General features: G+C 35.6%; 1 protein-coding gene across 2 annotated transcripts; it reads right to left on the reverse strand.

The window, feature by feature from the left end:
• Positions 1–20,774: 20,774 nt before the first annotated feature.
• LOC127074821 (lysine-specific demethylase JMJ18) lies at positions 20,775–26,443 on the reverse strand. Of its 2 annotated transcripts, none has more exons than XM_051016313.1 (12): positions 26,407–26,443; positions 25,961–26,046; positions 25,376–25,447; positions 25,200–25,277; positions 24,590–25,102; positions 24,295–24,516; positions 23,913–24,074; positions 23,415–23,783; positions 22,257–23,202; positions 22,059–22,162; positions 21,578–21,775; positions 20,775–21,483 (listed from the first exon to the last, which is right to left on the reverse strand). In XM_051016313.1, the coding sequence occupies exons 2-12, from the start codon at positions 26,000–26,002 to the stop codon at positions 21,136–21,138; spliced, it is 3,054 nt and encodes a 1,017-aa protein (XP_050872270.1). In that variant the 5' UTR covers positions 26,003–26,046; positions 26,407–26,443; the 3' UTR covers positions 20,775–21,135. The 2 variants fall into 2 exon arrangements, with proteins under 2 accessions (XP_050872270.1, XP_050872199.1); XM_051016242.1 differs by lacking the exon at positions 26,407–26,443 and adding an exon at positions 26,241–26,400.
• Between the last annotated feature and the right edge of the window lie 107 nt (positions 26,444–26,550).

Consider the following 26,550-nt stretch of genomic DNA (forward strand, 5'->3'; position numbering starts at 1 on the left):
GAGAGGTTTTTTTGTCAGCCTGAAACTCCTTACGGATGCTAATGACGAACCTCTACATACCTCTAAGTTCTGCCATTTTCCCTGGCCGCGTTTCATGCCATCGACTGGCTTCACCCATTTTCCATTTGAAGCTTCAGTGTTGGGTTTGAAAGAGATGGATTTAGCAGCAGTTCCCTTTCGTTTCATTTCACCAAGCTACACCGTAGGCCTTCTTGGATCATAGTACCTTCTTGGGTCAAAAGCCCTTATGGGTTGGACAGCCTGTTGATCTTGAAAGGCTTTCTGACACCCTTGGTGTTTTACCCTCCTTACTCCCTTGAGGTTTTTGACCGCTTTCTTGTTGAACACGACGCTGCATCGGGGGCACAACATAACTTCTGATTGCTTCTTTCTGCACCTCTGGAGGAAATCAGTCAGAGTTTCGTCTTCTTTGGGGAAGGATATTTTATTATACTCTTCTTGTTGACACTCATTGTCAACTTCCATGGAAGTTTCTTGAGATATTTCGACCATAGTAACCTTCATGTCGACATCTTCAGTGATGTCCATCTTCTGGAGTTACAATTGAATGCCCTCAGTAGTCTTATCTATTTGCACGAAACCATCAGTAGTTTCTTTGGTTACTATCATCAGGTTGAAATCTTCAGTGATTCCAGCGTCGAAAACATCAGTGTTTCCATTGGTGATATTTCCCACAGCTTCCTGAACAAAGTCATTGAAGAAATCCTGATCAAGATGCTCAGAAACCCTAACCATGACAGGTTCGTTGACAAAGTCCTCAGTGACTTCGGTCATGTCGAAATCTTCAGTGACTTCGACCATTTTTACTTCCTCTGGTTCAGTGTAGTGGGCATCAACCATTTGAAGAGGATTGAAGTCGATCTTCATCTGGCTCCTAGGTTTGTCTCCAAACTTGAGTCTCCCTTCTTGGATAGCATTCTGAACAAGATCCCTGAAAAGAAAACATTGAGATGTTTTATGACCCAGAAAACTATGGTACTTGCAAAACCCTATTTTCTTTCTTTGTTCTAAAGGAGACACTTTAGCACCCGGAGGCATTATCGTTTGACCATCCTTAACTAACAAATCGAAGATTTCTTCACATTTTGTAATGTCAAAAATGTAAGTTTTCTTAGGAAATTTATCAATCTTTTCTGGTTCAATAGGGTTTTTTCCATTCGACGGGGCCAAGACCTTACACGCGTAAGGTGGACCTTGCTTCAACTCAGTAAGGTCGATTTCATTTTCGTCGAAGTTTAAAGGCCCATTATAGGATCCTTCATCATCATTACTGAAATCGATGTAAGCTACTCTTTTATTCTTATTTGCTCTAACCTTTTCTTCCTTCAAGCGTTCTAACTGTCGAACCCTATCAGCCAGTTGGGTCATATCTCTCAAATACTGGGTATTTAACTTCTTCCTGATAGAATAGTCAAGGCCCCAGCGGCCATTTCGACCAGTTCATTCTCTGGTACTTGTGTAAAACACCTAGCCTTGAGTAATCAAAACCTATTTAGATTGTCATCAATTGGCTTAGTGAACTTTGTTTAATACTAGCCAATTCCTTCAAACTTATCTTTATTTGCCCCATGTAAAACTGCTCATGGAATATTCTCTCCAACTGATTCTAAGTATGAATCAAATTTTGTGGCAAGGTGGTGAACCACATGAAGGCATTCTTTGTGAGAGAGCTTGGGAAATATTTTATCCTAAGGCTTTCGTTGTTCGAAATGTCTCCTGCCTCTATTAAATATCTAGTCACATGTTCGACAGTGGATTCAGTAGTATCCCCAGAAAACTTAGTGAATGTGGGGATTTTTTTCTAGGGGGTGTTTCTGCCTGTAGGATATATTCTGACAAAGGTGATGTATAATTTGTCCTTCGAAGGCCAAATTTTACCCCATTTTGAACCATAATCCTTTCGACCATGGCTGCTAGATTATTACCTGCTGCCATATCATCATGTCGAATCTGTCGTATGAAATTATCAGCATTTTGGTTTTTAGTTAGCATTACTATCCTTGGCTCTCTTTCCCTGGGGATTTGTGGTTCAATCCTAGGGGATTCTACTCTTACTCCCCGATTTACCATCTCTGGTTGCGGTTGATTTTGTGGAATTTGGTGGATAGTAGGGTCTTCTTTGAAGGTTACCCCCTGGTTTTCCCTTACCCCTCAGAGGGTGTGGTACACCCAGGAAATCAAACATTCATTCCATTTGCGCTGTCATCTGTTGATTCGATTATGCCGTATTTTGAACCAAAGGATTCAATACGGTGGTCAATGTTTGGGTAAGCATTTGGATCATCTCATGGTTGCTTTCGTCCATCTGTTATCTCTACACTACTGCAGAATTATTGGTAAGGCTGGGTATTTGTGTTTGGTATCCCAGGCCTGAAGATTGGTTATTTCGACCCACGTTAACCCCAAATCCCAAACCTTGTAATAGGGAGGTTATGTTAACCACTAGTTCTGAAAATGTCGAAGCATCGTCATGTAAGCTTGCCATCACTGAAGTTGGCATTCCATATGGCTGTTCTCGACCACCAAAAGGTATAGAGAAACCAAGGGTATTGAAGGCTTGTTTATAACATTTTCAATCGGTGGGGGATATGAGGAGGCCCCCTAAGCCCAATGTAAGTCAAAATAGGTTCAGTATGGGGAATCGAATGCGTATGCATCGAACTTGCCATAGATAGAACCGGTTCAGACACGTGCATTGTGGCCGTGTTCGCCCCTATCGAAGAAGAATGGGTTGGTACATTGTTGGTTGATGGATTTTGAGAATTTTAGTTATTTGGCGCATTTAAATTCGCCATTCTCCTAGTGGATCTTCTCCTTGGTCTATGTTCGTTGGTTGTGGCTACTTTACCACTCCTTAATAACATACAGTGAATTCTTTCGAAAGGGAGAAGATGAATGAATAACCAGAATAAAAAACAATTTCACTTTTCTAAAACCGTTAGCACTGTCCCACTGGGCGTGCCAATTTGTTTACCGTGAAAATTGGTAAACAACCGCTGATCTTCCAAATTACTAAATTTGGTTACTTACAGGATCGATCAGATTGATCCTAGGACATGTGCTAATTATTTGTTAAAGTGAATTCTAATAAATATGAACACTTCGACAGTGTTTTCAATGATAATGATTGGTGTAAAATGTTGGTGTAAGCCCTAGAGGCCAATACTTTTGGTACTTGTATCGAATTATTTATTAATAATAAAAGGCTTTTTCTTTATTATGGTTGTTTAATAAATTCCCTGGAATAGATAGTCCGTTTAATGTATCAAGTGTGACTTGATCATGAGAACACATTAAACATAAGGACATTATTCTTAAAGTATCTGTAGTCGAGCTTTATTGTGAAGTGGGATAACATTAAAGCATTGAGACTATTATGTTTGTAGACTGATGATCACATCTCATGGATCATGGATAAAGAGTTATCAAGTCTTAAACATTGGTATGAATATTAAGAGTAATATTTATACCAGATTGACCCGCTATGAGAATACTATATAGAAAGTTATGCAAAGTGTCATAAGTTATTCTCATGGTGATAATGGTGTATGCCACTCTTCGACCTGAAACCACTATGGACCCTAGTGTAACACCTCAAAATTTGCCCTCCTCTCTTGGGACTAGCTTAGCATATTGCATTTCATTTTGTAGGACATTAGGCATTACATCTTTGCATATCATGTGAAATAAACAAGTCATCCTCCTAAGTCTTTCTCAGAAGATAGAGAGGTTGAGAGATTCATGCCTGAGGGTCTTGTTGAATTGATCAATCATCTGAGGGTTGCTCTTCAATTAGGGTTTTCTTGGTTCTTCAAGGAGGTTGAGCATTATCTTATTGGCAAGGGTACATCATCATCATCATGGTTATGTCATCCTCAAAAGGCTCATTGTTCATGCTCAAATTCTTTGGGATTAGGGTTTTGACCTCTGGTCAACCCTAATCAGTTGCATTCTACCAGTCAGGGATTTTCAAGGAGATGAGGTCTTTCTTGAGAAGGAGATCATCATATTGATTTTATTGAGCTTGTACAAGCTAGGGTTTCATTTTGGAGCCATTTCATCAAGTGGTTGAGGCTCAAAATCATCTGTGCATGTTCAAGTCATCTGTCAACCATGAAAGTCAACAGAAGGTCAACTGAGGGCTAGGAGGTGGAGAAATGAGTTTCAACATCTCAGTCAGGTTCAAAAGAGGCTCATTCATCATTACAAATGCATATCTTGAAGAATTTGAGGTCAGATCAAAACTTTCCAAAAATGGAAAATGACCTGTAATTGAAAGTTTCCTAAAATGGAAAGTTTTTTGTTCAAATTCAACTTGATCTTGCATCATCAAAGAAGATTCAAATGAATTTTTGTCCAACATGAAAGTTGAAGATCTCTCTCTCCCATTTCCAAAAAGTCCAAGATCATGAATTTATGATGAATGGTTGAGGAGATATGGTCAAATCATTGCCAAGTGTACATGGAACTTCAAATGGCCATAACTTTTGATTCATAACTCCAAATTTGGTGGTTCTTTTTGCAAAATGCTTGTCATGACATGAAGTTTCCAAAACATCCATCACATTGCATGAAATTTAAACATATGATCATTTGTGCATTCAAGTCAATTTTGGAGGGAAACTTGAAAATTTAAAATTGATGCATCATGGGAACAAATGACCATTGCTAATATGTGCACGGAGTGTTTTTAAGTGCATTTGATCATTGGTTTGGTACTGTTCACGGTTGGAATTGCCATGCACTACAAAATTTCAATTTTTGTCACCACACCTTATCTTGCTTAACTTCAACTAAACCTTGATTAATTTTAATTAAAATAGGATTAGCACATGGTATATATACTAAATCATAACAGAATTTCAAGAGGTTAATCACAATTCACCATTTCTAGATCTAGTTTTCATTTCCCTCCAAAATTTTCTCCCAATCTTAATTCAAAATTTTCTCACATAAGCCTTGAATCTTCTTCCATATTCTGGTTTTCTAGTGTTGATTTAGCATAGATCAAGCCTTGGATCATCAAGTTTGGACTAGAATTGTGCATGTGAAGCTCAAGAACATAACCATGGCATTTGAGATTTAAGCAAGATCTACATGTTTCCAAGCCTCAAATTCTTCATAAAGCTTCATCACAAGTGGTTAGGAGTGGATTTGCATGCTTGCTTGGCCTTGGATCTGCAGAATTCAGAAACTGTTCTTCAAGAGGTCAAATTTTCGCATCTTTTAATTCTTGTTTTTATGTGCCTAGTGTTGTAGATCTTTACTCCCTGATCATTCTGATATAAATTTCGTGCGATTTGGATAAAAATTGAGGGAGATATGCTTGATTGAAGTTTTGAATGTCAAACTTTATTTGCTTCGATTTGCATGATTGATGATGAATTAGCATGAAATATTGTTTGATCTTTGATCCTCATGATGTAACCGTTCCAATGATGTAAAAAATTTTGAATTCTGGAAAATCTGGAAAAATTCTGGAAAATTTATGATGAACTTCATGTTGTTCATCTTCATCTTCGTGAGGAAGATGAAGATCTTCATGCTAGCGTCCGTTTTGCCGTCGCTAAGTGGCGCTAGGGTTCTTGCATGAAGAACACGCCCAGAACACGTTTTGATCCATGGTCCTCGCTTCGAATCCTGGCGATGGCGTTTTGGAATTTATTTTATTTAGCGCGCTCCATTTAAATTTGAACAGAGTTCGATTCCAGCGTGTACCACTAATTCAAATTAATTCCTCTTTTCCTATTTCCCTCCAATTTCCATGTTATGTTTATTTTCACTTCAAATTTTTTATGCTAACTTCTAAAAATCATATCAAATTGGAAAATGCTTCAAATAATTCCAAATTTTTTGTAGCATGATCCTTTGTTTGTCTATAATTTAATGATATTAATTTTTGAAGTTGTGCATGGCAGGATTTTGGATTGTGCTAGACTTTGTGACCATATGTACATTTGGGACCTTGCTTCATTCATCTTATTGTGAAATGCTTGATTTTAATCCAATGGACATGAAATTTTGCATGATGGTTCTTAACAAGTTGATGGATGTTTTGGTTTTGGTTTGACATTTTTTCCATGTGTCATTTCTGTTTTTTGCACATGTTTGTGAGGTGTGACAATTTGTGTCACATAATTTGGTTGATCAACTTGTGCAATTTAATTTCCATATCAAATGATCTCTGTTGATTCTGATTTTTTGTATGAGGATTGTATTGGATGTATTGTATGCTCATAATTTTTTCCAGAATTATTTGAATCATTTCTGTTTTGATTTGGAATTTTCATTCATGATGATCATTTGTGAGCTTTAAAATTGTCTTTGACTTATCTTGCACATGAAATGCCTTTGCTTGATGATTTTGATGTGGCACTTTTTATGACATGTTAATATGTGTTTGAAGTTGCATTGTGTTGAATTTCAGCTCCTGTTTTGATTTTTTTCTTCACCTTTGACCCTAGGCTTTGACCTAGTGGTTTGTACTTACATGTGAGCTTTGAATTTCAGGTTCAAGCATCCAAATTCCATGGTTAATGTTGCTTCATCAGTTGAATGTTGATATTTGCTTTTGATTGCTAACATTTGCTGTTTTGTAGGTTGAGGATAATTCACTTGAGTTTGCCTTATGGCTTATTTGTTGTGCATTGGGATTGTCTGTTTGTTATTGACCGTTGTCTGTTTGTCTGAGTATTGTACTGATTTGTTTAGTTGTTTACACAGGTACCTAAGTTGATTTAAGTTCATTTGAACTTTGCTTTTCTTTGCTTGTGGTTGGCATACCACTTAGGTATAATCCCTGATCTTCATGTAGTCTGGAAGACCTGTCATGTTACTTTGGCAGGCACCTGTCTGAAGCCCTCCTTAAGAGGCAATGTTTGTGGTTGTTTATTTTTGTACCCTGTACATTCAAAGACCTCCTAAGTGAAGAGGCATTGGCATATAGAAGGGATGTGCAATCCATCCCCTGCTATTCAGTTGTGTCATTCAGCCTGCTCACACCATGTGTTGATGCACTTTGAATAAAAACCCAAAATCTTGTCCATAGAGTCAGTCATTTGTGGAGAATAGTTCCTACATTCTGAACTCCCACACTTTCTATTTGATTCAAGCTCTCCCAGGCCAGGGATAAGAGCTATGAGGCACACCTCTCATTCCCATTTCATCTGCTTCACCCTAACTCTCAATGTTAGGGTTAAGAGCTCAAAACACCCATTTCCAGTTGGCTTGTTTGTCAAGGTTGATATGACCCCTTGACTAAAGCCCAACCTTGCTTGAGCCCCCTTGGTTGTGTATAGTGTGTGCTATTTGCTTTTGATGTTTATCTGTTTTGCTTCTCATCTCCTTTCTGTAGGAGTCGTATGATCAACTTTTGAGGAAGTTAACGTACGTAGAGATAGACTTGAGTTGAGTGACTGCCTGTGTGAGTCAAACTCTTGTTAGAAACCTCAACCTAGGACTATGGTGAATTACATGATAACTATCAGTCTCCCTTCTAGTTTGTCATTTCCCAGTCTCTGGTTAGGATAGAAATTTCTCCCCTGTTCAGGGGAACTACGTTGCCCTGATCCTCATACCAGATGAGGTACGTAGGCAGGAGATCGTGCGAGATCTCTCCGGGCACCCTTTTCTTTTTTGCGTGTGTTTTTCTTGACAGTTAGGAGGTCCGAGTTCCCGACTCCCTTCTAGTCTGTGTGTTCACCCTTTTTCTTTTTCAACCTTTTTGTGTTGTGTGTGTTAGGAGATGGATGTAAGCCCAGCGATTGGCATTCCGTTTCCTGCTGTTGTTGTGTGTGTTTAGAGTCTGATGTAAGCCCGACGATTGGCATTCGGTTTCCAGTTGGTTGTTTATTTGTGGAGTCGGACGTAAGACCAGCTATTGGCAGTCTGATTCCATTTGCGAGTTTCTTTTGACGTCTCAGCGTCTTGGTGTTATGTTTTGTTTCGGCGTGCGTTAGCCGAACTACGGTAGCTCTGATTCTTATTCCAGATGAGATACGTAGGCATAGGATGCGATATCCTAGCGAGCCCGTTTCCCGTTTCCCCGAACTACGTCGACTCTGATGTTTGTTTCTGACAAACTACGTAGGCCCAGGATGCGACATCCTGCTGAGTCCGCCTCCGTCTTCTTTCATCTGTTTAATCCAGTATGTGTGCATTCTTTGAGCAGTTATTCAGCAACCTTTTTCTATTCTCTTGAGCGTGGATCCCGTCGAGTACGACGGATGTGAGGGGTGCTAATACCTCCCCCTTGCGTAACCGACTCCCGTACCTTGTAATCTCCGGTTGCAAGACCATTTCCTTTCCAGGTTTACTTCGAGCGTTTCCTTTCCCTTCTTTGGGATAAATAACGCACGGTGGCGGCTCTGTGTCTTTCTCCCGCCGGTTTTTCGCGTAATGCGACACCTAGATGTAAAGTCGAGTGCTTTGTTGCTGATCTAACGTTGTCCGTAACTGGATAACCATAAATACAGTTGATGGGTACTCCACAAAGCATGCTGAGGGACATGAGTGACCTAGATGGAATTTGTCCATCCTGCGTAACAGGATAAATGTCTATGGGCCCAATATTGAACTGGACAAGGATGACACGGTCTATACCTTGTGTTCAATATAGACATAAGGGCAAAAGGGTAATTATACACATAATCATTATTACAGGAGGTTTTGTCAGATCACATGACATTTTCGTGTCTTGGGTAGCAGTGATGTGTTGCTAGATACCGCTCACTGTTTATTATGTTAAATACGTGATTTAATATAATTGCCAACGCCGCGAAAACCTATAGGATCACACACAAAGGACGGATTGATGAGAGATAGAATAATTGAGGAATACCATAATGTATGGTGCCCTTAAGTAGAATACAAAATATGGTAAGGTACCACGAGCTTAAGTGATTTTGGCATATTGTAAGATATGGACAATATACAGTTGAGTGGGTTTTTTAGCTTGCAGCCCACACAAGTGGTTCTATAAATAGAGCTCTTGTGCAGAAGCATTGTATGGGAATACAACACAACTGAAGAGTTGGAATTTCGTATTTCTCTTTCTCTCACTCAAAGCCTTCATTCGTACTAGCTAGCACTGAGATTGAAGGAATCCGTTCGTGTGGACTGAGTAGAGACGTTGTCATCATTCAACGTTCGTGATTGTCCCATGGATCTGTATCCAAGGTTTTGATCGTTACAAGATATCTGCACCAAAGGTTTGAATCGCCACAAGAGGTAACGATTCTATCACTGATCATGCCCATTCGTGAGGATCATTAAAGGAGAAAATTTTAAATTCCGCTGCGCCTTGGATGGCTATTCTCCTTCAGAAAATACTTTAAATAGTAAAAGACCAACACAAAATAAAGAGAATTATTGGAAGAACGAAGGTAAATAGCAAATAAAGAAGTATTTCTGGAAATAAAGATGAATTGAATTACTTCAAAGTAAATGACAATGGTGTAAATCGAACGTACATTTCTTAATTTACTGTTTCTCTACACACAGATACTTGGTAAATTTTACAGATTTTGTACACACGATCCTAGCACTAAGATCCTCTATTTAAACTAATCGAAATAACCACTTCTAACAACCTTTCTACCACATCGAGACAAATGGTGCTTTGCATGGATGCAACCATCCAATATGCTCCATGTGTACTTTCAGCAATTTCAAATAAGAACAAAGTTCTCTTCTTTATTTGAATTTTGAGTTTCTAGTCGAAAACGTCTTCAAACACTAAAGAATATTTATAAGCCCTAACTGCAAACTGATCCTCTCATCCAGGAACTTTCGACTAGAGCTTCCAATATTAGATTAGTCGAAAGCATCTTCACCGGAAATTCCACTTTTTAACTCTTAAAATGGACGTCAAAATTAGGAGCCAATAGTCTCTTTCATTATCTAGAACTAAGGAACATTAACATTTACCAAAAGGGTTTTATGAAAAATGACTTTGAGTCCTAGAATTTACTTAAAAAATGTTAAGTTGGTTTTGATTGCTCTAATGTTTTCCCAACTCTTCTGACCCAAAATCAAGATACAATCAAAAAATTATAGATATGATATCATGAATTGATTAACTTCCCTAACCTGATACTTAGTACACAAACCATTGGTGACAAAAGCTTTTAATATAGAATTAAGACCTTAGTATTGATAAGAAAGAAGAATTGGGAATTATTACCATGTCTTAAACCTCTGTTAAGACTGCGTGGACACCAACATTTATATATGTATTTGTATCCTATGGATATCTAAGTACTCATACACATATTCATTTACCTGCATTTCTAATCAAAAATCATCGATCAATTATAATTTACCATATCATTATAAATTCTTAATAAAAAATTATCTGTGATGTAGTTTATCAAACTCATCCACTTATCAAGAAATTGCATCCTAACCATGACTTATTCAAAGTAACACAAAATAGAGTCAGAAACGTAACACAAAATAGAGTCAGAAACCTTTTTGAAATTGAACTTAATCAAAATAAGTTAATTTGCTGTCATTTTTGCATAGCCAACCATTTCACTAGCAATAAAAATATTGTTTAGAATTTTTCGAACATTCACAAAAGAAAAATGAGTATCTAAGATGATATTATCGATTATCTTCTTCAATATGCTTTCCAAAACCTTAGAAAAAAATTGTACATAAAACCAACTAGAGAAATATCTCGGGCTAGTTTTTTTAGGGATCATAGTTTAAATGTATAGTTTGATCCTTTCACAAGTTTACTATTTGTGAAACTCCTGCAATAATCTCATAAAATCACTTTTAATTTATTCCCAAAACTCTTTCAAGAACCCAAATTAGTTAACAACATTAGGCTCTGGACTTTTATAAGTAAAGCACTCCCACACTATTTTCTCACATCTTCTTCATAACAAACTCACCAAAGGACCAGCCTCATGGTTGTCAAGGACATAGAAATTCAAGTTTTCAAATTTGGTCTTAGGGTCATAGTAAAAGTAAAATGACTAAACACTGAAATGAAAATTCCTTCCATTCCTTCCTCTTGAACATCGTTAACTTTGATATTAAGAATATAATTGTTATGATTCTTATAAATCAGCACACCTTAAAAGAATCTAGAGTTAGCATCACCCTCTTGAAGTCATGTTAAACATGTTGTTTCCATTGAATAATCCACTAGGCTCATGAGAACAAGAAAATATTAATTGGAACAAATTTTATTTTCACCATCTCATCTTCAACAAGCTCAGACTCTTCATCTTTTTGAGTTGAGCCTCCAAAATTTTCCTATGATTGGTATGACAAACTCTAAATCTAACTTTTAAAGCCTTAATTATTCTTTTAGCACCCACATCCAAAAACTTTGCACATCTCCTACTACTCTTTGACAAAAATTGTGATAACATGGAAAACCATTGCACCCAACTGACTCCTCAAAGTTGTCTTGCCTCTACTATCATAGGGGCGTAAATATTCTCAACATAACAATAGTATTAATTATGTTTGAACCTCTCTATTACTATAATAATATGGTAAAGGTTAGAAGAAATCCCTGCCTCCATAGATTCAACATCCTAGAGGGGAAGAATCTCTTCAAAAGCACCCATAGATAGCTGCTATGAAAGTCCAACAACATTTGATCTATGCAAAGATTCACATAAGACTTGATCCACACACACACTCAAGTATTTTATCTCTTAGATATACATAATATTTGGCTTCCTCTCCAAACTTAACCTCCTAACTTCTTTCCTCTCAACTGCTCACCTAAATCTCTAAAATTAAAACTAATAATCTTCATTGTTCTCTAACAACCCTACATTAGCATCTGAAACAAGCATCCTTAAAATTTTACACCCATCCCCTCTGACTGCCTACCTTAATTATCCACATCTATATTTTTCATAGGCAAAACCTTTTGAATTTTTTTTGTCATCATCTAGTGAGTTGAAGTCGATTAGAGTACCAATCGTCATTGTATTGAAGGTGCAAGAAATACAATAAAGAGGTGAATTGGATTTTTAGATTTATAACTTTTTGTCATCCAATCCAATGTATCAAACAACGACGATAAATATAAATATATGAAAACAAGTATTTTTATCCTATTTTACCGATAATACGCTACCTCCAGTCCACTGACCTTAGTGGTTTCACCTTAGAAAAAGACTTAATCCAGTAATCAACCTGATTACAACCACAAAGACTAACCGTCCATGAGAAATTTTGACTATACTCTAGTCTCTCAAGGAAATCAACTCAGACAAATTGTCAAAAACATCTTGAATATTCAGACTAACACTACTCACTCAAGGACTTAACTCAAAGTTATGAATTTAGTGTTGTGTTTACCATAGTGCTTCTCAAATAAGCAGATAACACACAAAATAAAGATCACATTATTACACTTAAAATGGTATACAATGAAAGCTCTAAGTCTTTCTCTCTACTCTTTTCTTTTCTACATAAATGATTTTTCTTTGTTCTTGTGTTTTGATGTTTTTCTCTTTGAGTTGTGGTGTTGTAACTTCGGCGTAGACAAACACTCGCACACAGTCTTTCCATATTATTCTTCCTCAAATATATAGAAGAAAAAATAGATCCATTGAAGGGTAGAATAGGAATTTATCCTCAAAGTATCTTTGTATGAAGGTCACTTCATATGCAACAATATGGTGGTGCTAGCAGCAGAGAGTTGGTGATGATGGGCCGAGAGAAGCTACTTTAGTACGAATACAGCTCTTGAAGATATGAAATATTCATCCTTTTAAGCATATCTCTTTTTAATTGTACTTTCCTTGAATATATTTTCTTGTCATAATCAGAGGCTTCATATAAGAGATGAATTGAAGCTTAATCAAAGTCCATAGTCTAGAAGATGTAGACTACAAAGTCTATTCAAACCGAGGTTCGAAAGTATCAGAGTCTGGAGTAATTCTGAATAAGAAATGCAGAAAAATTTACTAGTTTGTTCATATGCTTAGATTGTTCAGAGAAGCATTTCTTTTGTTTACCGACTCCTAGTTAGAGGTTTGATCCATCAGAGTCTTTTGTCATAACCTTTTTGAATACTTCCATGCAGGAATGTTGACTTTGATCAATCTGAAGCTTGACTTTTCTTTAAACACGCCTTTGTATTTTTCCTTTTGTCCAGAGTGTGTCTTCACTGTAAAAAATGCTTTCAGCTTTTTTAAGACTTCGTCTGCATTCAGATTTGACTTCTTTAGAGTCTGAATCTGTTTTATTTATCTGCGCACTTAACAATAATAGTCAAAGTACAAAATTGTTCTCTACACTTTATTATCATCAAAACTTAAGGATAGTTGTAGAACCAAATTTGTTCCAACAATCTCCCCCTTTTGTTATGATGACAAACCCATGTATTTTGATGAACAATTCTAACTTGGATAATCATATTTATAAAACTAGTTTTATACTTTCAAAATTATTTTTTCAACTTAAATCTTCAGGGTGAGGTTTGAAAGCCCCCCTTGAGTTTAAGACACAAAATAATTTTGGTTTCAATAAATCATATTTATAAAACTTCAGAGATAGGTTTGTAAACTTCTCCTGAGTTTTATAATTTTAAAATTATTTCTTCAACTTAAAACTATAGAGTCAGATTTGCAAGCTCCCTCTGAGTTTAAGATTCAAAATAATTTTGGTTTCACTAAAAGTTTGAATCATATAAATATGCTAGAATTTAGAGTAAGGTTTGTAAGCTTCCTCTGAGTTTTTAGACTATCAAAATTCTTCAGCTTAAGTACCGAGTGAGGTTTGCAACCTCCCTCTAAGTACAAGACTTGAAATTTTGATTTCATGAAAGTTCAAATGTAAATTAACTTTTTCTTCAGAGTTGTTAAATTAAATTCTTTAGAGTCATTATCTTTGACTTCTTCAAAATGTTAATGTTAACACACTCTTTAGAGTAAGAATGTTTGAAATATTATCAACTGAATGAAAATGATCAAAATCATTATGCTTCTCCCCCCTTGTCATTAATCAAAAAGAAGAAAAAAATTATCAAAGAAATTAAATAAAGAGAGAAAAACTGAAATATTCACTAATAAAGGAGAAAAATATAAAATAACTAGAGGGAAATACAAACATCCATGAGAAACAACTACAAACAAAAAGGCAGAAGGACTATCATTAAGAGAATCCTTCCTAAGGATCACACTTCCTCTTCTTCTGTGCCTCGGAACACTTGACCCCTTCAAGCTTATTCCCCCCAAGAAGTCTCTAATGCTTAAGTTAGGATTGTCATTTGTACCTCTTTAACTATTCCTTTTTGAATGAACAATTCATAGAGAACTCTCCAAAAAGGAATGAAGGAAAACTCAATCTCACGGGAGGTCATGATTTTTTTCTTTTAGATAGTAATAGGTAGATTGTTTCTTACCCTTGAAATGAGGAAGTAGAGAAGATGTTTTTCATCCATAAACAGAAAGAGTTCGTTCTGATTCCTTGGAAAATGGTTTGTGATGATCAGCTGGCACCACAAATTTGCCGTAGGAGCTAGATCAGAAGCCTTAGAAGGATTTCCAGAATATTTGGTGATGGAGAGAATGTCATTGTGAAATGAAAGGTTGGTTATGTACTTCTCAATATCAACATCGTCTTCTTCACACTTAATGACATCAGCAATTAGTGAAGAAGTGATGGTAATATAAGTGTTCATGACAATAGACTGTTTCCTTAACACTTTCATCATTAAGATGAATCGAAGTATTCACCCAAAAGTTTTTGACAAGGATTGGAAAGACTGGTCCAGGAAGCATCTCAAAGTAGTTTCCCCAATGTTGAGATGCAACAGGACTGTGTATGTTGGAACCCAAAGCTTTTAACTCTTCAAAGTTAACCATTTTTTCAAGGATAGTAACAAGCTTGGTTTCATCATCTTTTAAGGTTTTGCAAGAAGAAGCCATTAAGAAGAAATGAGCTGAAGGATATGAGAGAGAAAGAATATATAGAGTGAGTATGAAAAAGAAACTAAAGTGACATGGTTTATATAGAGGTGGAGGAGTCGAAGTATAAAAGTTTTTAATGAAATGAAGAAGAGATAGAGAGAGAGAGAGAGAGAGAGAGAGAGAGCATAAACGTCATTGTGAAAGCTAAAAAGAAATGTATAACATGACATGATTGAATAGGGATGACCATTGTTATTCTAATTAATTAATGACATATGGGGTGCCATAACATATTTCATTTTATCCAAGAAAATAAGAATTACCCAAAGGTATTTCAATCGTTTTTGACGACTTAGAAAGAAAATGGGACTGCTTGTCACACATCTTAGCCATAACAAAAGAACTTGAAATGAAACCAATAATATTTCAGAGATTAAAAGACAGAGAAATCCCTAACAGATTTCTGACATAGAATCTTCTGACCAAGACAACCTTCTCACTAAGGGAGTTGGCTGGTTCAGAGGCATACAACTTAGAATCGGATTTTACCATTATGATACTACATATTGAGATTTTATCATTCATCCAAGACAAAATTTTCTTTTAAGTTCTTATAAATGAAGAGAACTTATTTTCAGCAAGGGATTTTTGAGAAGGTATCAACCCAGTGAAGATATGTATCAGTAGATGCTAAAATGCCCTTCTGAACATAGTTTTTTTTATGAGGTGGTGTTTATCTTACTATGGTTAGCACACCGAGTGCATAATATGATTCTTAGATAAACACAAATTAGACGATTCTTCATAGGGGGAAAAATGTTACTCTTATTAATCTGATAACCTTCTAGTCCATAGAATCTGAGAATCTGAGAACTGGATCCAAACACTGATTGCTTTCATCTTTGATTTCTAGAAAAATGTTGTTCTTGCTTTAGAGTCTGAGAAGTTATCCTCCAAATCTACAAACTATGCAACTATATTTGACTTGTCAAAGTGAATCTTATCATTAAACCTAACATGAATTGATTCCTCAATAACTCTTGTTTCAGTGTTATATACTTTGTAGCCTTTTGAGTATTCAGAGTATCCTAACATGATACATTGTTGTGCTTTTAGAATCAAACTTGTTAGTGTTAGGAAAAAAACACATGCATTAGTAGTAGAAGGGATAAAATCATTAATAATAGTCCTTATATTAATGATTTTACCCACTCTGGTCTTATTTAGAGCCTACATAGTTCCAAATTTTGGAACATGTGCTTTATTTTCTTTAATTGTAAAGTGCATCCAATATTCAGACATCGTGATTGACACCTCATCTTTATTGTTTAGAGGTCTGCAACATAAATACTTTCACCTTTTGGTACCCATATGTTTTGGGTCTTATAGGATTAGCTTTCCATAAGTTTTATCAACCCAGAGTTTATGAGCAGAAAGAACTAATGAGAGTGGCCAAAGGTAGGATGGAAATGCATTGCTCTTGGACTTTTCACTATCTTTATGGGTTTAGGAATTAACATGAAATTCCTAGGTTTATGATAACTAGTGACTCTTTTCCCTTTACCAATAATTCAATAGACCATTTATGCAATTTTGCTTCTATCTATTTTTAGCAAGAAATTCTTGAAAAGAAACTTCATATATCTTAGAAACACATTCAAAGTTCATAGGAGTTTCTGAGAAGATTTCTTTTCTAAAATTTTCACTATTTCTTTTAAGAACAAAGTTCTCAAATTCTAGTTTGACGACTTAAGTTTCATAGTAGAGTTTTCTTTCAGAGGTTCACTTATGATCTTCAGAAATGACTACTTGAATCTGTTCTAGATTCTTCCATCTTTGCTAAAGCTTCCAACTCTTTTCAAGAACCCCAGGTAAACATAGATTGAATTCAAAAAGAGTGAGTTTAGATAATACCTTAATATAGTCTGAATCTGATTCAGAATTAGATCCTAATCTTTTGAAGATTCTAGCCTTAAGAGTCATATAAGTTTGTTCCTTTTTAGATGCACCTTTATCTTCAAAGTCGCTTTTAGATTCATCTTTAGATTATTTCTTTTTGTCTTAAGGAGTTTTGATCTTTGAATCCACAAACATGTCTTTCTGTAGAGCCTCGTCCTTTTCTGAATATGACAACTTCATCCTTAAATGATTATGAAACTTTATCTTTCTTCATTTGCAAATTCCATGAGTACTTTCTTTGTTGCTATTTCACATGACTTCTTTCAAGCCTTTCATGTTAGCATCCAAAGGAAGTATGTAGCCAATTGAACCATATCCCATAAATCAACATCTTGACCGAGAAAGAAACTCTGAAGATTGGCCAGAAAGAAAATCTTTATCATTGTAAGTACAAGCCATTTATATTTCAAGAAAATTGATCTTTTTCTAACACGATTAAGTGTTTAACACAACAAGTCAATACCAGAACCAGGCCCTGATACTAATTGAATGTGCAAGAAACACAAGAAATGGAGGTTTGAATTGGGTTTCTGGATTTTAAACTTTTTGTCACCCAATATATCAAACAACAACGATAAAGATAAAGATATGAACACAAGTATTTTTATCATGGTTCACTGTTAACTATGTTACCTCCAGTCCACTCACCTGAATGATTTCTCCATAGAAAAGCACTTAATCCAGTAATCAACCTGATTACAATCATAAAGAATAACCGTCAATGTCTTCTTGAGAAATTTTGACTATACCCTAGTCTCTCAAGGAAATCAACTCAAAGACAAATTGTCTAAGACATCTTGAGTATTCATACTAACACTAGTCATCCAAGGACTTAACACAAGGCTATGAATTTAGTGTTGTGTTTACAAGAGTGCTTCTCAAATAAGCAGATAACACACAAAATGAAGATCACGTGATTACACTTAAACTGATATACAATGAAAGCTCTAAGTGTTTCTCTCTTCTCTTTTCTTTTCTACACAGATGATTTTTTTTTGTTCTTATGTTTTCTTGTTTTTATCTTTGAGTTATGGTGTTGTAGCTTCGGCGTAGGCGAAGACTCTCACACATACACGATTTCCATATTCTTCTTCCTCAAAATATATAGAAGAAAAAATAGATTTGTTGGAGGGTAGAATAGAAATTCGTCCTCAAAGTATTTGTTGTATGAAGGTTACTTCATATGCAACAATAGGGTAATGCTAGTAGAAGAGAGTTGGTGATGATGGGACATGAGGAGCTACTTTAGTAGGGAGTACAGTCCTTAAAGATATGGCATATTCGTCCTTTTAAGCATATCCCTTTTTAATTGTACTTTCCTTGAATATATTTTCTTATCATAATCAGAGGCTTCATATAAGAGATGAAGTAAAGCTTGATCAAAATCCAAAGCATAGATGATGTAGACTACAAAATCTATTCAAAGTGGGGCTTGAAAGTATCATAGTCCAGAGTAATTCTGAACAAGAAATGCATAAGCATTTACTAGTTTTTTCAGATGCTTAAACTGTTTAGAGAATCATTTCCTTTGTTTACTAACTACTAGTTAGAGGCTTCACATAAGAGTTTGTTGAAGCTTGAGTAGAGTTCAGAGTCTTGATCCTTCAGAATCTTTCTGAATAATTGCATACAGGAATGTTGACTTTGATAAACCTAAAGCTTGAATTTTCTTTAAACACACCTTTGTGTTTTTCCTTTTATTCTGAGTGTGTCTTCACTATAAAAAATGCTTTCGACTTTCATCAGACTTCATCTGGATTTAGATTTGACTTTTCAGAGTGTGAATATGTTTTCTTTTATCTGCACACTTAACAATAATAGTGAGAATACAAAATTGTTCTCTACATTTTATTATCATCAAAACTCAAAGATAGTTGTAGAACCAAACTTGTTCCATCAAGTATCCTCTGCAACTTCATCAATATTCTCATAAACTTTCACTCAATTCTTCAATTTATCATTGATAAGGGAATATTCACCTTCAAAATTGAGTGATATTTATAGGTAAATGGATTGCTAATAAGACTCCTTACATTTTTTGCATTTGTTTTCTTACTCTTGCAATGATGTCGTCATCTTTAAATTTGCTTTTAGAAAACCCATTTTCATTCAATCGCCTTCTTACACCTGGAGGAAATATAGTGAAAATCCAAGTTTTATTGGTGGGTAAGGCCTCAATTTCATTGTTTATGACCTGAACCCAATAAGGATATTTGATTATTTGATGGATTGTTTGTAGGATAAAGGTTCACAATTGGAAGGTATATCAGACATAAAACGATAAAAAGTGGAAGAAGTATTGACATATCAAACATATTTGGAAATATATATAAAGGAAATGATTGATATGCATTGTATACAAACTTATTAAGATATGCAAGTTTGAGCCCAATGTATTTTCTAATCGGTGCGGTAGGTTATGAGTTGACATAAAAGGAAGAGCGAGATGATAATGTTGGTTGGATGTTAGAAGGTAGTGGTTTGTTATTAATGTTGTGTGTTTCAAGAGGAAGTCATATACTAAGTTAACCAGGCTTCTATACTTAGCTTTAATGTTGGATCTATCCATTAAGTTTTGCTTCTTGGACCACCAGGAGATGAGGTTAGGACCCAGAAAAATGCAAGATCCTGAAGTGGATTTTTTGTTATTTGGGTCTGCACTTCGGTCTGCATCAGAGAAGCCTTTTATAAATAGTGGTGACTGAGTTGAAGCAGGTTGAAGAAGAAGACCATGATGAAGGGACCCTTTTAAGTACATAAGTATTCTTTTAAGCGTTAACCAATGTCTATTGTAGGGATATATTTGTAAAATATCTATTAACGGTGAGGGATTAAAAATTTCTTGTGTGGGTGGGTGGGGTGGGGGTGGGGGTGGGGTTGTCTACCACCCGCCATTAGGGACTATCTCGCTCCGAGTGCTCCCACTCGTCTAGTCATGGGAAATATGGGAAAAGAAATTCCTCGATCATGGAGAAGTCATGGTCAATAGGATACATTCATGTCTCCTTAGAAAATAGGGATTCAACGGTCTATCACTGATTAAGTGTCGGTTATCATTCCCAAAGAAATCATATTCCCAAGTGTCTCTATAAATACCTCATCCTAGAGGGTGAAAGGAAAGATGGTAAGAGACATGATACATCCCAAAAATCCATAAAGCTTCTAACCTCACGTGAACCTCACGTGATTTTTCTCTCTCATCACCGTAAACACAACCAAACAAGGCATTTTGCCACCGTGGACAAACCCTAAACCACCAGAAAAATACTAAATCATATGGTCATCTCTACTAACTTAGAGGTACCACACATTTTGTACTTATTGACAAGTACAACTCTGAAGTGGTTGAGAGAGAAATTGAAGCCTTATTGACTGCAAAGCCTAATGATAGTGGCATATTAGAGAGCCCTAAGAGTAGACCTGTAGAAGGTAGGGTCACCAGTCCCATGTTTTGAGAGTTTGAGTCTAGAGATCATGAGTGTAGGCATTCCCTTGGCATCTCTCATATTGGCTTTGAGTAGAAGGTATTTGATGTACTTGGTTTGATATAAGAAAATATATCCATCATTTTTATGATATACTTCTTTCCCTAAGTACTCCAAATTTCCAAGCTGTTGAATGCAAATTTGGCATTTGGCTTGCTAATGAGTTATTGAATATGGGCAGGTGAGAACTACTAGTTAGAACTACTAGAACTCCTCTTATACTCTAATATATTCATCATGTTTGGATTCTAAAATTTAATAATTTTATTTTTAACATTTCAAGACACTATTAAAAATGAGAAGAAAAAAATATATTTTACTTCACTTTTTGGAGCTACATGAAAACAATATGCTGCTAAGTGAATAATATGTATATGTGATTGTGAGTATGCAAATAGTAGTGATTAAATATTACAACTGGAAAAAAATGTATTGAGTAGGAGCCCCTTTATTGTAACAGTTGCATTTGTTTATCTGTGTATGTACATAATTTAGAGAGAACGGACATAAAATGTAAAACCTAAATCCAGTAAAAAAAAAAGCTTAAAAGGTTTGACCTTAAAAGGCAAATCCAAAAGAAAAACTTAAAAGGGTCAATGGCAAAATGCATCTGCAATTGGGTCAATGATAATTGTAGGCAAGTACCAAAATTTTATCTAGGCTTTCACCCAGAAACTTCCTCGGTTCAATTTATCGCTAAAAGAATGAACCTAACTTGTGACTAATTGAAGTATGACTATCCAAAGTCAGAAAGAATTGAGATCTTATTCTTCTTCTATCTACAAACCTTTCTGGATCTCATCCATCAGTGACGTCAATGTCATTCTCCACTCAGAGCACTGTGAGTCCAAGATAAGTAACTTGCGCAACAAGTTTAGCTCCTCAGGACTTGCCTTTTGTAGCATTTGTTTCATCTCTGAATGATAACTTCCTCTTGTGTTTTCCTTTGTATGATCAATCAAATTGATACCGAAAACTTTGATGTTGACGTTATTATCTAAAGGGCTGCTTGAAGTTGAACAAGATAGGACATTACAGTTATCAATGACACTGCCTGGAGATGTAGGGAAAACTTTGTGATTCCAATACTCTGCACACTGATGACCGGGATCTTGACCTTCGATGGCCTGAAAATGTTTGTCGGAACATAAGTGAACATATTCCAGAAGGGTCATTTAAATTTACCCAAAATCATAAATAAGATTCATGTGTTTACATTACCTGAATAATGGACGGGGAAAGGAAGCCAAACATTCTAAGACCATTAATGTTGTTCAGAAGCTCTAAGGAAGGAAGTTCATGTTCACCTCGATTCCTTCGCTCCATAATTTCATTATGCAGTCTTTTTAGAACTGATTCCCAACACTTATCTGCTGAGGTGTCCGTGAAAGTGTCGCTCGGACATTCTTCCATTGTAACCTGAAACATTTAATGGAATAAGAAAGATATATACTTGAACTTGAAATAGGGTGAGTTCAAATAGTGCTACTTCAATTTATTTTCACTTAACAAGAATCTTAATCCTAAATAAATAGGGAAGACTAAAAATAAATTGTGATAATGAAAGTAATATGAAAATAAATTCTAGGAAACAATCTATAAAATTGCACAACGAACTGTAAATAACAGAGGTTAACAAAAAGTAACTTCTCAATATGATTTCATTAATAAACTCATAGAGAAACAAGGTCGGGTATGATACCTTGAAAAGAGGACCAAGAAGTCCGGCATCAATGACTTCAGAAACATAGCTACAGATTCTTGTTGGATTGAGTATATTAAAGAAATTAACTCGACTCTTGAATCCTTCAAAGTTTACCAAAACAATTTAAAGTTAAACTTCCAAAGTATCTAATGAATGGTAAAATCTAAGATCGGAAAAGATCTGACTACAGCATACCTTTTGGATATATTGCATTCTTACTGGACCATGGCTTTCCATAAACAACAGATCCCAAACTTATAGGCTTGACAGAAGTACCAAAAATTTGCATTAGGCCGCTCTCCTGTGTACTCGTGTTTTCACACACAATTTTGGGTTTCTTTCTTGATTCTGAATCAATTTGCAGATCCACCTCATATTTTCCATCATCAGATGTACAAGGATTGTGAATATCTCTTGAGCATGATGAAACTTCTGTCTTCGCATCAGAAAATGAATGTGATAGGTCACCCATACAAACAAATTCCATGTTGGTTTGTTCCTTTTTGATCTCTAAACAGCTTACTTTTTCCTCTGTTGAATCACCCTTGTCGGGATGGTTCTCAGCAATATGCACCAAATGCTTTTCATTCTCACCAGATATAAGATCAAGGTTCAAATCTAGAGAAGCTGCGTGGTCCACCGTATCTTTGTCTACAATAATTTTATTGTCATTATCACTATCTATACTTTCATTTGGTGCACTAAGAGTTAAAGGGTGAGATTCACACTGCATTGGCTCTGAAGAAACATGACTATTTGAACTATCCTTGGTTTCTCCGAGACCTTTGTCTCCCTCCACCTCATTCTCCTCGGAAGAAACCATTCCGAAGTTTCTATTTTCCCATAACTCAAGAGCACGTGAATCTCCTTCTAGTGCTTCAAGCAATTTGTTTAGCTCATTCATATTATGTCGAAGCAGAACAAATCTTTTGTCCATTTCGCATGAGCAGAGCGAACTTGCGTGCTTAAGACAGGAATATCGATCAGGAGAGCACTCGCAACCTACAGCAGATAAGTATAAGTCATAGAAACAAGAGAAGCATTCTTTTTCTGTATGCAAATCGAAGTCACTGGCCATCTTCAGCAAATTAAAATGAGTTGGAAGACAGGCTAGTCTCTCTTCTTCCATCTTTATCCTTGCCTATAACAAAAATGGGTAACCATAAATAAAGAATCAGATTTCTGCACAGTAACTAAAACAAAATTATTCTAAAAAATAAATAGAAACTAAATTATCCTAAAAACACCATAATTAAAAAGGAATGGAGAGAGTATAATACAAGATTTAAAATTATGGAGCTTTTAGAATCTGTTGATTTTGATGTGATCAAAGAGGAGGGCATGAATCATTACCTTAAATGCATTAGTAAGAACTCCATCTTTCCCACATACGCTTTTCCATTTCAAATTTTTTGGACTTTCCTTTCCATGGAGATTTAACTCTGCAAGGGCTCGTATAGCTTCTAATGATGATCCAAATAAGAGCTTGTCATGTGACAAGGATGTCTTACGGCGTTGTAAACTATAAAGCTCAACAGCATTCAGGCCATGCATTAACCAATCAACAGGAGCTACATTCACTGCTTCTGCACAGTTGAAACCACAATTGAACCCAGAGTGATACCCCCTTGGAAAGGTAATGACAAATTCCCCAGAATGTTGAACGGTGCGATAAACGGGAACTCCCTCAGATTGAAGAGTTGATGGAGATAACTGAGTTACCTGCACGAAGATGAAAATCAAAATTTTGTAGGCCATACAGAACTTCACTCTTTAGAAATAAATAAATGGGATGCAGCAGGTTCGAACTCGCGCTCCTGCAATAGGAAATTACAAGTCATAGCATTATACCAGATCATTTAGTAGATTAGGTTGTTCTTCAAACAAATCAGGCAAGTGCTTCTTCATTGCATCTTCTAATGCGGAAGCATGGCTTCCAGGTACTCCATACCATATTTTTGGGTCACCCCAGTGTAGATAATTAAGGGAATAGAGGTGATGATCCTCAACATGCTGTTACAAGCAGGAAATGGTGACAATGTGTTATCTTTCTAGGAAACTATTTGGGTTGGAAACAAACGAAATGTAAAATTCAAGATAAAAACACACTATTTCTATTTTGAATGTAAAGACATGCTATTATAAAGGTAAATAAAGATTGATAATATTCCATGCCGTGTCTTAAACTTTGCATTGTTCAGACTTGAAAGGGAAAATAATCCTCACCACTTACCCAGCAAAATGATGAAAAGCACATGCCAACATACAGCCATGGAACTAGTACTCCTGAGATGTCACTTCCTTCAAAACTTAGTACAGAACCCGGTAGTCGTGGAAAGTTATTTAGATTCCAACCAGAAAGGGCATATTGATCTGGATAACCCTTGGTTAAGGATGATGCCTTAGGAAAACCACTTCCAAATACTCCAGTTTCCAAGTCGGCTCCATAAAACACCTACAATATAAGAGTCTGTCATTTATTTTGTTTGCACAATTGCGAAACAACAAAGAATGATAAGAAATAATACCTCAACTTCATCAGTTGGTTGCTCAACTATCCGCCAGTATTCACCTTCAATTTCCTCCTCGGAGGGCTCCGGTCTCTTTTGGTGGTTACTATCACTGAGTTTGTCGCTATCATTGGCATCTTTCAACCCAAAGTAGCATTCCTTGAAGTAACTAGCATATTGCTGAAAGTCTTTAAATGTGAAGTCCGACCCTGATTGGAATCCGTATTTCTCTTCAGCTTCACAGGCTTTATTAGCCTCAGAAGCAGAATTGGAAACTCTCCTACATGTTCCCATTTTGGAGTTCTTTCTACGTTTTCGTTTCCTTCCCCTACTCTTTTTCCTCATAGGTTCTCTATTTTGAAGTAAATCAATTTGCTGAATACGGGTCGAAAATTCAGCATTTTCCCATATATCTTTCTCCTTAAGAAGGCAAGGTGGAACCCAGCAAGCTGGAGGGACAATCCTACATATGCCATAAGGTTCAGCTAGAGGGCGTATCTTTGCAATATAACTCAGAGTATCTTCAAACTCCTACATAAAAAGAGTAAATATAAGAAACCATAGTTATTACACAAAGCACAATAGTACTACCATATCAACAATATGAAGATGGCTATAAAAAAAGTACTTCAATAGTCGGATGAAACACAGGTGCTCCGTCGATTATTGGCCGACATGCTTCGGCTGGATCCCATCTAGCAGATATCTACAACATGACAACAATAATCCAACATAAGAATAGCAAGAAAAATACAAAATTGTAGTTGTTCACGCGTGTTCAACACAGCAGACCTAACTACATACCTTTTTACTTCTCAGACTTTCAGAAGCCTCAAGTGCATTGTTCTTTTTCGGCTTGTGCCGAAGAGGACCGTCCTGAAAAATATGCAAGAACTCTAAATTAATGGTTGCTATGCTACTCAAATCACTTTGCATAAGAACCCAATTCCATTAAAAGAAATAGCTATCAAACACAACAAAAAATGATTTCAAATAAAAAAGACAAAGAGATGACCAAATGATTAAGAGATACCAATATCACATAGATAGGTTATTCCAAAAAGCTAATCAAAGGCATTACATGAAAAACTTCTAAACTATTCAAACCCTATGAGAGGAAAAAAAAAACTCATATAGCTATAGAAAAAGATCAAGGGTTTAGAAAGAGGATCATCAATTAATCCAGAAATATATACAAATTACAATGTTATAAACAGAACAACAAGCAAATTTTGTAAATACCATAAACAAGTATAACAAGATCATCAACAATTGTGATCCACAAAATCAAGAATAACAGATTCACACATAGAGGAATAACATAACATAAAATCTATAAATATATAAATTCTAAACAGATCATACATTATTAGGGTTTGAAAATCTAACCTCTTTGGCATCAGAATTTGCATCCAATTTCAACTGTTCCATTCAAGATTTTGATAGAAAAATCAAATTGAATAACTTATCTATCCCTGCAAGAAAAATCAAATACCCTTTAAACCAACATCATCATCATCATCAAAGTATCACAAATGATAAAAAAAACAAAACCTAGAAACGGTTTTCTACTTCTAAATAACTGTCCATAAAAAACTTTGAAAGGAAAAAAGAAAAAGATTAAATTTTTAGAAAAAGAAAAAAAAAATGAAGAAATTATGATACGCACCCAATGTAGCAAAAGAGAGTTTTGGGTTACTTGGAGGTTGTGATTTGCGTATAAATTGATTAAAGAAAAAAGTTTCATGAAGAAATTAACAGAGTGAAGAAAACCTAAATGCAAATTGAATTTGCATGTGTGTGAAAATTTGTGTGAGACCCTTCTAACAAATTACCTAAAAATTGGCAATAAAATACTATAAAGTATGAAAATTTATCTTATGAGTTTTGGAATCTAATGCTCATATAGTACATGAATAAAAACCGAAAATTAGAAATAGGAATTGACTCGGTAAAACAAATTTATTTATTTTAACAGG

Source organism: Lathyrus oleraceus, chromosome 1, assembly GCF_024323335.1.
Source record: "Lathyrus oleraceus cultivar Zhongwan6 chromosome 1, CAAS_Psat_ZW6_1.0, whole genome shotgun sequence".
NCBI lineage: Eukaryota > Viridiplantae > Streptophyta > Magnoliopsida > Fabales > Fabaceae > Lathyrus > Lathyrus oleraceus.